The 11,981-nt window shown below is 37.7% G+C and overlaps 1 protein-coding gene across 5 annotated transcripts in view; it reads right to left on the bottom strand.

Moving 5' to 3' along the window:
• Positions 1–838: 838 nt before the first annotated feature.
• ARHGEF3 (Rho guanine nucleotide exchange factor 3) overlaps positions 839–11,981 on the bottom strand; it is a 107,173-nt gene continuing 96,030 nt past the window's right edge. For all 5 annotated transcript variants that reach the window (XM_071439737.1, XM_071439738.1, XM_071439741.1 and 2 more), the window contains 8 exons: positions 9,272–9,442; positions 7,458–7,520; positions 7,068–7,164; positions 6,890–6,966; positions 5,292–5,549; positions 4,954–5,124; positions 4,050–4,236; positions 839–3,096 (listed from right to left, as the gene is read on the bottom strand). In XM_071439737.1, the coding sequence (XP_071295838.1) occupies positions 2,789–3,096; positions 4,050–4,236; positions 4,954–5,124; positions 5,292–5,549; positions 6,890–6,966; positions 7,068–7,164; positions 7,458–7,520; positions 9,272–9,442 (1,332 nt within the window). In that variant the 3' untranslated portion in view covers positions 839–2,788. The remainder of the gene's footprint in view (positions 3,097–4,049; positions 4,237–4,953; positions 5,125–5,291; positions 5,550–6,889; positions 6,967–7,067; positions 7,165–7,457; positions 7,521–9,271; positions 9,443–11,981) is intronic.

Raw genomic sequence — 11,981 nt, 5'->3', positions numbered from 1 at the left:
GTGATCCTGGAAGCACTTGACACCTCAGGCTTTTCACTCACTGCCTCTTGACTGCTGCAACCTCAGCCTCCCCTCTGGACACCAGAATTACTGTGACAATCACTTGAACACATTTATGTATATGATTCTTCCTCTCTACTTCACACTCATAATTTTACACTTTACCCATTCTTTTTGGTACATTTTATTGTCCAAGCCCATCCCTCCACCACCATTCTCCTGCCACAATCATAAGTCATCCTTTCAAAAGCAGTGGCATTTTAAAAGTGCTAGAACTAAAACAAGCTTACCAAATCCAGCATGATAACAGTATTCTTAAACTGGAAAGCTTAATCCTTAGGATGATTTGAAGAGAAAAATCCAACATCATTAGGATTAGATCAATCAGTAGCTAAGTGCAGGTCAACTACAAAGCACAACCAAAACACTCCAGAATGCTGAACAGTGAGTGGGTGGCTAAATTATGGTAAACAAATGTAAATTAATCTTCTGAGACTCCGTGGCTGGTTGGAATAGCCCAAAATTAATAATTTCAATTATTAATTGTGACCCACAAGGAATTATCAGAGAGCAACTGATTGACAAGACAGTACATTTTTGTTCCACCTACTTACTAAATTAATTATGCCATACAGAACCTTGGGGAATGTGGTGAATTGAGTGTAGTGACTTGTTTCTGTTACTGCTGTGCATTTAGCAAATTAGATCCAAATATGTATCACTTTATCAGAAACAAAATACAAACTTTGGTCAATTACATTAAAGTCTCACTGCATGTACCACTGAAATCTTTTTGTAGTCTTCTTCCACAACCAACCAAACAAAAAGAAAATCAAAATGGTTTAATGTAATTTATTTGAAATGCTTCCAGAAAAGTTTAAGGCCATTAATAAAAAAAGTCAAAACACACATTCCTTCTTTCTTCTCTACCTGAACACCTTACATGCTTTTTGCTCCTTTTCAGCATTGCTTAACAACTTCCCTATGCCTTTCCTTTTGCAGATTTTTCCTTTCATCTTCACTCATTCAGCTCTAAAAATGAAGCAGTTGAAATAAATTACAAAGCCTGAAACAGAAAAGAAAATTGCTTTTTTTTAAAAACTATAAATACAGAAATATGTTCTATAGGGTAAAAATGCCATTTTTTAAAAAATAAAAAATACCTTGTTTTATATTGTTTATCATCTTGTCACACTGATTTCTGTAATGCACATCAGTATATATATATGTAAGTTAACTACTAAATTTTATGTAAACTTGTAGAACACAAGAAAAATATTTTTGGCAATAACTTATTTTCTACTTTTGTTGTTACAAGTACTTTGCACAGGTTATCTTGTGTAATACCAAGAATCATTTAAAATTTGTAATATATCATTTTCATAGCTTGCCATACAGCAGTGGCATTATTTCTTACAGTAAGAAATAAAATACTACCCAGGGATTCCTGAAAAATCACAGGATGATCACTACATGTTTTAGACTGCATTTAAGTGACTCATCTGCTTCTCATCATAATGAGTAGGTTAAATCAGCCACCAGAAAACACAGTTACATTTCCAATTACAGTATGAAATGAAATGCAACAAAAACTTTTAAAACAAAACTTGAGGAAAGTAAAAAGGATGTAATACATCCTAAAGGACAAAAAATTCCCTTTTTGTTTAAACTCTCTCTACATAATCCCACAGGGTATATATGTAGAACATCATTTGTATAAAATCATCACTTAGTTTTAAAAACCAACTACATGTAATTGTAAACAGATATTTACAGAAAATTAAATGTTTTAACATTAGTGGTGCTTAAAACCAACAGTGGAGGTCAGTGGAGTGCAAAATGCTGAAGAGGGCCTATTCACAAGCAAAGCTCCTTTCCATTCTTATTCTGTTTGGGATAAGATATATATATATACATATATATATATATATATATATATATATATATACATATATATATATATATATATATATATATATATATATATATATATATATATATATATATATATATATGGCACTGAAAGCAAATTACCAGCTTATTTACAAACATCCAGTATTCTCAGCATTTCATTTAATTCAGTGCTGGCTGTAAAGGTTTGGTTGTGGTTTTTTCAGTTGATTATTTTTACCATTACATTCTTTGAAAAATAAACCATCTTACTTTGCTGACCATTTGAAATGTCTAGATTTTAGTAAGTTTGGCTGCTGGATCTGAGGACAGTGCTTCATTTTGAAAAATAAATCCCTAAAGAGTCCCTGGTTTCATGGCCCGCTGTTTGTAGTTCTTGCTGATTTAATACCACAGGAGTTTGGATAGCTTATTGCAAGATAGTTTTTGTTTTTGTTCCAAGAAACTACTTTTTCTTTCCATACCTTTAAGAAAACTTATTATCTTGAAATTCCATATTAAGTCCACATCTTCAGTTGCCCCCTTTAAAGGGCAAATAAAGTACTTAAAAGTTAGGGAAAGGTTATTTATGTAATGCATATATAAACAGTAGTTTAGAGATTCTGTTTACAGCAGGACATTGAGAATAACTGGTCAAGTACCTCTTTCATCCACCTTGGGTGTTTATGGAATATAACCACAGGATATGAGTTGCAAGAGATTCCAGCTTATACAGATGGGCAGTTACAGTACGACACTCACAGGTACAAATACAAGAACTGCATTGACATTGTCACAAAAAATATTCTAAAAGTGCTTCTCCGATCGGTTCCACGAATGGAATGCAAATACTGTACAGGTAAGAGACAGCCTCTCTTCCAGGAGCTGTAAGTTTTTGTCAGACATTGGTTTCTATTTGCTTTTGGCTGTCCCAGGAGTTCGTCTGCTCCATGCGCTCGCAGTCGGCGCCGAGCTCGCTGGTGTCCATGCTGCAGTCAGACTCGCAGTCCGACTGCTCCATGCGCTCCAGGGCCTCTGCCCGGGGGCACGCAGGGACCCGCGCCTCCGCCGTGCCCGCCGCCAACTTCTCCTTGGCCTGCCGGATGCAGTTCAGCCACTGCTGCTTGTTGAAGGAGTCATTGGCTTGGAGAGAGTGAGTCTGGCTTTGGGATCCATTTTTGAAGCTGACTCGAAAGAAGTTTTTGACTGAAAGAAACAATATATATCAAACCCTGAATGATTTGGCTGAATGGATTTTATAATCAAAGAGTATATTTAAGTAACAAAATCTGCACAATTTTTGCTTTAAGGTCAGACAAGACCATATGAGACCAAGAAAAGAGTCTGGGTATCTTCTTGTTTCTGGGAGAAGACCACAGAACACTACAACTAGTTACTTCTAGTAACTTCATATTACTGGATTAAATAATTTTGGTTCTGTCATGCATGAGCTATCCATAAAACTTAAAGTGAATCAGCAAGATTAAGGCTTCTCCCACCCTTTAATGCCTTGCCTGCCCCCTTCCTTCTCCTCTCCTTTCCAGAACCTTAACTGAATGCAGCGTCCTTGTGCCAGCCAAAGACTGCCTCATCTCTTCCTTTCACTTCACTAATAGAGTGGATACATACAAAAACCCCTTGAAGTTTTGACCAGATGAAATTTAAAGGACCCTTGTAATAGAAAAAGCATCTTCTATAATGTACTTAACTGGAAGGACATAAACATGAGTAGCTGCAGTCTTGACCCTGAGTACTACAGTATCTGCCAGCTTCAAGAGTTATTGAATAGCAAACAGTGTCTCCAGTACAAGGAAAGGCAAAACAGCTCAAGATTTCAAAATACACTTGCTTATAACTTCGCCTTGCAAAGTTTGCAAAACCACAAAACTTTGCAGTTTTGCCCCTACAGTCTGTATGTTCTCCCCTTCTCAATTCAGTACAGGAGCAGGCGTGTGGAGAAATTCTATTATCAACATAGTGAGCTTTGAGGAAGAATTGAAAAGAAACAACTTAGAACGTAATAAACTAGTCTGAAACAAAATTCAATATGTCGGATGGGGATAACGTTAATTTTAGAGAGACTATTCCCATGTCCCACTGGCTGCTATCTCCCAGTTGTGCTGAGCCCTCATGAGCAAACAGAGGCAGCTGCTGCGTACTTCTCTCGTTGTTGCTGAAGGCCCCGCGCAGGGAGCCGCCCAGGCGCACCTCGCCGTCCTGCAGGTCCTCCAGCAGCAGCTCCCGCACGGGCAGGGGCTGCCGGTACAGCTGGTAGCACAGCTGCTCGTTGTGCGTCACGGCCCGAGTGATCACCAGCACCTCCTCAAACAGGAACACGTGCAGCTTCTGTTCAAAGATGCACAGGTAGTACAGTTACTCCTTTCTCGAAACATCATTAAACCAAATGGAAGAAGTAAAGTTTGCCAGAAAGATGAAAATTGCCAGTTTCTTCCTGGTAGTTTGGTACTGAGCTCCCTGCCTGACCTTCATCAGGTGAGCCAGGAAACAGCACCTGTTCCACCTTTCCCTCTCAGCTGTGGGGTGAAACAGGACCCTTCCACTGTATGCAGAACCATGCTCCATAGAAGCAGTTCCAGAGCTAAAAAAAATGCACTCCTTACTTTGTTACTTTCTAAAACAAATTTCCCCAAAGTTTTATCTACTTCCATAGGTGTCATACTTCCATTAGCGTCAGTAAAGAAAAAAGATCTTTTTTCATTGTTTGTCCATTCAAAAGTTCTATTAAACATTGAGGGAAAAAAAGCTAGGAAAGACTGAGTTCTCTTCTACTATTATAATTTTTCCCCCTTTTTAACTGAAAGCTCAGATTGCGAAACTTATCAGTAGTGCAGTATCCCTGTAGTGCAGTATCCAGAAACTGGAATTCAAAGTACCAAATTTCTCTAGTCAATAAATTAACCTTGATCTCAACAAAGAATCAAGTAAAGCACTTTGAATAATCACAGCCTTTGACAAATGTAAAGTCTGTTGGTACATTTTGTGTGTACTTTATAGACATCTTAGATATCTTTTAAAGTTATTTATGACAAAATAGCTCCTTACCACTCCCCTGTTGTTCTTCAGTTCCCCATGACAACACACAGCACGTGAATTATCAATCAATGAATCCCTTTGGCCTTCTTCGAGATAAATAAGTCTCTCTTTGTAATACTGGCATTCAGATTCACCAGTCTTTATGTTGATTTCAGCCACAATGCCCTGAATTATATTTATCTGCAGAAACACAATGAAAACACATGAATTTTAATAACACATCCAATATTCAGCTGTTCATTTAAACATTTGTGGTTTTTTTATATTTTATATAGTTTCTCTTAATTCACTAATAAGCTAGAACTGCTATAATCGCCTAAAAAAACCCAAACCCAACAGTAACTCACAGCTTCTTCCAGATGCTGTTGATCTGGATGATCATTTGGTGTGTGTCTTAAAATTTCTCTGAGCAGCAGAGGGTATTTCACCAAACGGCTTCTGGGGATGTCAAGGAAGTTCCACAGGTCCAGTTTGCGGCTGAAGGGAGACTCCAAGCAGCGCTGCAGGAAATCCTGCACTCTGTGGTCTTGTTTCTTGTGGTCCAATAAAGCTTTGGCTGCTACTTGATTGCTGCAGTAGCTGTCATAGGAGTTCAGGCATGGCAGCTGAGGAAAGAATAAATTATTCTGTAGCTGAACCAAAGCACAATTTCCTGCACTGAAAGGTTCAGGTGATTCAGGACATCAGAATTCCTGCTGAGACTCCTTGAGCTGGAGATTTATCCACAGGTTATTGATGTCATGTTTCCAACAAATATAACCTTTACAAGGGTCCTCAGATCACCTTGTTCAACATTGAAGTAATTTAGAAGCACTTGCTCATCACTCAGATCCTACAGATTGCTACAGATCTCTGTTACTATTGCAAAATATTAAAAAGATAAATTACTTAACACTGAACACTATTTAGTGCACAGAAAAATAGAACACAGAAGCCTGGCTCTAATTATGAATGGAAGTAAAAGTCTAGGAATGAGTACTCCCAAACCTGGCCTTTTTCAGATCAGCAAATTTCTACAATCAAGCTTCTACATTGCCCACAGGAACCTTGACCAAACTAAGATGACAAAACTGTATATATATATATAAACCTGAAAAAAAAAACCCTTGACTGTTGATTAGAGCATTATTGCTGTATTAACACCCAAAACCGCAAAATCTTTTAAGAAAGGAAATTATACTTGAATATATTTGAATCAAGAGAAGTTCACTGATGTTCAACACACATCAGAAAATATATTTTAAATTACATAATGCAAAGATTATTTTGACATTTACAAATTATTTATCATTAACTATTTGCATTATATATATTATATAATGCTTCCCTTGTTGCCCATAGGTCACACTTTCACATAGAGCTGCTAAATATCATTACTTAATTCCTTAAAATTTCGAGCCTTTTTTTCCCTGCTAAATTTCATTACTTACATTTACTTAAAAGCATACTTCTCACATATCTAAAACCAAAAATAACTCTTTCTGATAACAATGAACAATTTTATCAACAAAACTAACAAAAGTTATTTTCAGTATTTATGCTGTTGGATGCTAGTGAACATGAACCTATCTACTTTATCTTTTATGAGGCAGCAACATCTCTCTTGTATCCCTGCTTGACTTTCCAAGGAAACCAGAACAGAAACAGGAGCAGATTCTCAAAGGACCTACATAAGAAAAATTCTAGTCTGACTCTGGATTTTTATTTAAAGTATATTAAATAGTGCTCAACTCCAGAACAGCAAAACCTTTAAAACCAATATCCCAGTCTAAATCTTTGCATGGAAAATCCCTGAAAAGAGAAAATATTCTAATGTCTCCCTAAATAGTTGCCTTAACTTTTAAAAGTATTTTGAGAATATCTTTTTGACACGTTATAGAAAGGAAATTGTCTGAGAAAAACTACATTACTTAAGTCCCAAAATTAGTTATAAACTCTGCCTTACCCAACCCACAAGGATGTGGCCAACATGATCTGTTGATCCATCCGGTTTCCTGACTTCTTGAAGTCGCCTAAGAAGATCTGAGAGTGAATAGAACAAAAGAAGAGAAGCCTCACTTTAATAAACCTGACTTTAAATGTATCTGCTGTAATTATGCAGCCAAAGCCTATTAGAGTTTTACCTTCATGCAGAGGAATTAGAGAGTCCAGTGTTCCAAAAATTTGGTTCAGCTCTTGCTCTGTCATTATGGAAAGCTTAAGCATTGGGTCATGATAAGCCTGAAAAGAAAAACAAACATTTGCGGTTTGTTGGTTGCAAAATTCATTATAGAATTTAGTGGTGTCTGTAAGTAAGTTTCATAACCATATATTAAATTATCAATTTCATATTAAAAAAAAAGGCAGCACACTTAAGTGTTTCAGAAAGAATGGGAAGACTGAAATACGTTTTGGATTTTTTACTCTTTTACTGTCTTAGCAATTATAAAAAACAAAGATTGTTTTAAATGTGTTATGAACCAATTAGTACTCTTTGTTGTGGTTTGGTTTTTGGTTTTGTTTTTTAAACAGACCTTTTTTGCCAACTTCAGATCTTCTATCAGGTCTTCTTCTCCCTGGGAAAGTTCAAAGATAGCCTGTAAAAACAGACACAAATATTAGAAAGTATCTTTATTTAATCTATGCTCCACTTCCTGGGTTGATGTTATATTTTGAACAGCTGTCTTAACACCATGTAACAGCAATTCTCTGCTAAATCTACAGAAATAAAGTAAGGCCTTATTCCATAACTACAGAATTAAGTGCATTGTTTTTTAAAACAGTTATACCAGAATGTTCATTAAAAACTTATTTCAAATAGACAAAGATTTTTTTCCAAAGGGATGTGTTCCCAGATGTAGGAAACTACCTTCATTTTTGTGGTGTTTTGACTTTGACTTAGCCACTTATACAATTGCTTGCATATAGGAGTTTGTTGTGTTCCATTTTAGCACAAGCAGTGGCAGAAGTTACAGGGGATTCTGCCAAGTAGGAGACAGATCTTCCTTAAAGCATTTCATGGTACTGAGCACTTTTATTTTGGTACCAGTTCATTTTTTTTGTTACAAAGGCTGAGCTCTAGATAACTGTTGGCTGATGTTAGTTACTCCTCTTAAAGCACATTTCAGACTTTAAAGCTGGCAGATTAAAAATAACACCACCCTAATTCACTGGTTTATCAAAGCCCCATTGTTATTAAATTTTTACCTCCTTAAACTGGGGTAGAGGAAGAGTTAAGGACGTTTTGGGCTAGAATTCCTTGCTTTACAGTCAAAGCTTTCAACCAGTATAAATCATGGAAGCCCATCCCCAGCTGGAGCAGATTGCTGGGGCTCAGGAAGCCCATTCCTGCCAGGTTTGCCCTAGTGCAGCTCATGGGCAGCAGGTCAGCTGTCCCAGCAAAGCACACAGGATGGGATCAAACACAGAGCAGAACCCTCCTGCTAAACCTGCAGGGACACAGCTCACTTACTTGGGTTGTACCCAGAATCTTGGCTTTGCCCCCACACAGCAGTGACTGCTATACACTGTGCAAACAGTTTCTACAGTTAAGCTTTCAGTAAGCTGCCTTTGAAGTTCTCAATTACAAATTTATTTCCTATGAATTCCTGTACAATGTTAAAATTTGCACAAGAAATGCTTGACACTATTGTTGTTTGATTTATGACTCAGTCCTCGAAATACTCTCAGGGAGATTGTTACAAGCTTTGTTGATACAGCTAGAAATTTCTTTAGAAAATAACAATACCTTGATTCTGGAGGAGGTCTGCGTTGACTGTAATATGAACTATTCAGACTTTGTCTTGTCTGACACATTAAAACCCCTGGCATGCTTTTGTTTTGCTTTGGAAGACACATCTTTTGATCAGTGTGTCATCTGTCTAGCACTGGAACCTTCCTCAAGGACAGCCTTTCCCAAAAGGGAAATGATGGTGCATGTTTGTGTGTCTGCATCACCTGATGAACACCTGTTCCTGGCACAGCATGCTCACCTCACATTAACTAGAACGACAAAATGAAACACCAAAATATCAACCATGACTAGAGCAAGTGTCAGACAGAACATGTACACACATGCAGCCAGCCATGAGACATCTCAGTGCCTTTGGTTTGTTAAGGAAATGCAATGAGCTGGATTGCACAAAGAATACATTAATCTAACACAGCTTGGGTCATAAAGACTAGAGGTGGAATTCTGCTTCTGGAGCAGGTGGTGACACATTTGAACTACAGGACATCTTCAAGGGCTGCCCCAATGCCTGGGAGCATTCCCAACTCTACGCTTTAAAGGCAACTTTTGAAGGTGAAATTTATGGTTAATAAAACACATCCATATCTATATCTGTACCTCTTGCCTCTTGATTTCCTTGGATGTAAGCACATGATTGACACAGACATCGAAGGTCTCGCTCCAGAGCTTGCTGTCCCTCCTCTTGGTGTTGGCAGGGGGCCCATTGCGGGACCACGGCCGCGGGCTGAACAGCTCGGGGCGGCTCTCGCTGCGGAAGCTGATGGAGCGCTGCGGAGAGACAAGGGCGCTTGTGGCACACAGCTGCAGCTCACACCCTCACTCTGCTCCTTTCTGACGTTCAGTACAGCAAACAAATCTTCTCTGATCTGTTTTCCTTTGAACTTCACAGCAACGCTTAGTACCAGGAACTCAAGAGAAATTATTTCAATACATTCTCGAGAAAGGGCAGGGCCTCCATTCCTGCAGTGAATTCTGTCCCTGTCCTGTCCTCAACATCTACAAAACTTCTGCAATGCATTCCCATACAACAGGCACCAAGAGTGTACTACAGGCACAGTGCAGAATGGTGCAGCACACTAAACTACCAGAACTGATCAAATACAGAGTTTCAATTCAGTGAACAGACAGGAATTTCACTTCTGCTTCACCAAAAACTTAGAATTAATGCAAATATTAGACACTCTACCACTGTGTACCAGCACCTCTGTATCTACTATGTGGTCTGGTCCTAAACTTCAAAAAAGCCAATTTCAATTTTAAGAGAGACTTAAGAGTTCTAATTGCCTGTAAACTCTTAGAAGGATTCCAGGCTAAGGATGGATACTTCATGCTTTTGCTATTCTATTTTGAAAAGGTTGGGTTTTTTGCTTCATTAAAATGCAAGGCTTCTTTTTGAGGTCATACCTCTGAAATGCTTAAACTATCTCACATAGTTGAAATACTCTACATTGTTATTGTTATTTAAAACCTACCTTGCATAACAAAATAATCTTTCAATTGCCTTGGGTAAGAATATTTAAAACAGAGTAAATTCTCTCAATTTCCAAGTTGAAAGCAGCATATACAAAGGACAATATTTTAAATTCTTCTCTTAAGATAAGAGCCCATGAAATGCAAACAGAGCCTACAAATACTATGTTTTTACCATATCAGAAGACATGATATAAATAAAAAGCCTGTTCTTTAACAGAAGCCATTCTGTTGTACTTGGAATTGACAAAGACCTGAACAATAACCACACACACTCCCCCTTCCAAAACTTTCCAAGTCAGGTACTAGTCTTCCTTCAAGAGTTAAGAAGTACAGAAACACATATGAAATTACATGCTTAATTTGACTTGTTATAATGAGAAATCATGGAGCAAACTCAAATTAGGCAGTATTTTGGGAAAAGTGACCTTTCCCATGCACTGACAGAATGTTCCTCCCTGCTGAACGAGAACACTCCATTCAATTCTCCACAGCCCTAAATTGTCCTCATTGGGCAGAAGGGGCACAAAGAGGCTAAAAGACTCAAAATGAAACGAAATTTCCCAAAATCCTGCTTGTTTGTTTGCTTAGCATCCTTGCTCCCTAGACACAGTGAGTATGTATTTAATTGATTTCTCTCATCCATCATCCTTTTCATGAACCATACAAAGTGTACCTTGCTTAATAAGGGACACAGAAACTGAGGTTATTTATTAGTGGAATACAGCCCTAAACTGCAGTTCTACCAAAAAATTCTAAAAACAAGTTTGTAGGTACTCTCATGCTATCTTTGATTTGCACTTGTCAAGAAGGAAAAATTTAAAAAAACCAAAACAATCAGTCATGTGATAGAAACTCATGAAGGAACTGCAGGAATGTCAAAAGAGCATTTCTACATCTCCAGATTTTTTTACATCTTTTCCTATAAGGAAGTTTCTGGCCTCCTTAAAAAACATGTGCTGTTTAAAAATTATGGCCTTGTGAGATGATTAAAATTTTCATATAATTCCAAAAACTAAAGGAGCTGGGGAAAAATGCATCCACAACACCTCATTTTGTTTACCATATTTCTCTTGTGGCAATGGATTTCCCTGGCTGTTATAAGACTGTTTCTTGAAGGGTCTATATGTTACCAATGTTAATCAATGCAATTAAGAACCCTTAATTAGAGCTGCAATAAAGCAAACAACTTCATATACTGGGCAAAGGCAACTACTGATCAAAGCTGTGGCATTCAGAACTGATATTAAAAACAATTTTCTTCTTGAGGATTTTTAGAAATTTTTGGTGTCCTAAAACAGAAAAAAGTAATTTGGACTCCCTACTTAAATTCAAGACACACTGACTAAAATGGAAGTTGCAGAGGAAGCCAGCCAGACTTCAATTTCTTTCTTCAGCATTAGCTGGAGTTCTTTTTCTGATCCTATTTTCTGCTTTAAGCCAAACAGCACAGCTGTGAATAAGACCAGGCAGATCATCACAATCACTGGTGTAGCTTGATGGAAACTGGAAGTGCAGCTAATAAACTGGATTCCCAGGTGGGTTAACAAGTAGGAATACCTGCTTGGCATCAGGGATGCTGCAGCTGCACAGACAGAGTGTGGCTGGCAGAGATGAAGCTAACAGCATTTCACTGGTCAGCTGCTGTACACTGCCCTACACGACAGCACCAGAATGACTACAAAGAGTCAGTAACAAACAAACAGAAAAAACCAAAATGAAGGCCCAGAAAGAAAACCTGAAAGACTTCAAATATTTTTTACTTGGAATCCTTATGAAAAAAGTATTGAAAATAAGTGGAAAATTGGAATCAAGTGAAGTACACACCAAAAAAATC

The sequence above is a fragment of the Agelaius tricolor genome, unplaced genomic scaffold, assembly GCF_023055355.1.
Source record: "Agelaius tricolor isolate 1412-34295 unplaced genomic scaffold, bAgeTri1.0.p SCAF_14, whole genome shotgun sequence".
Lineage (NCBI taxonomy): Eukaryota > Metazoa > Chordata > Aves > Passeriformes > Icteridae > Agelaius > Agelaius tricolor.
This window is presented reverse-complemented; position numbering and strand designations above follow the sequence as displayed.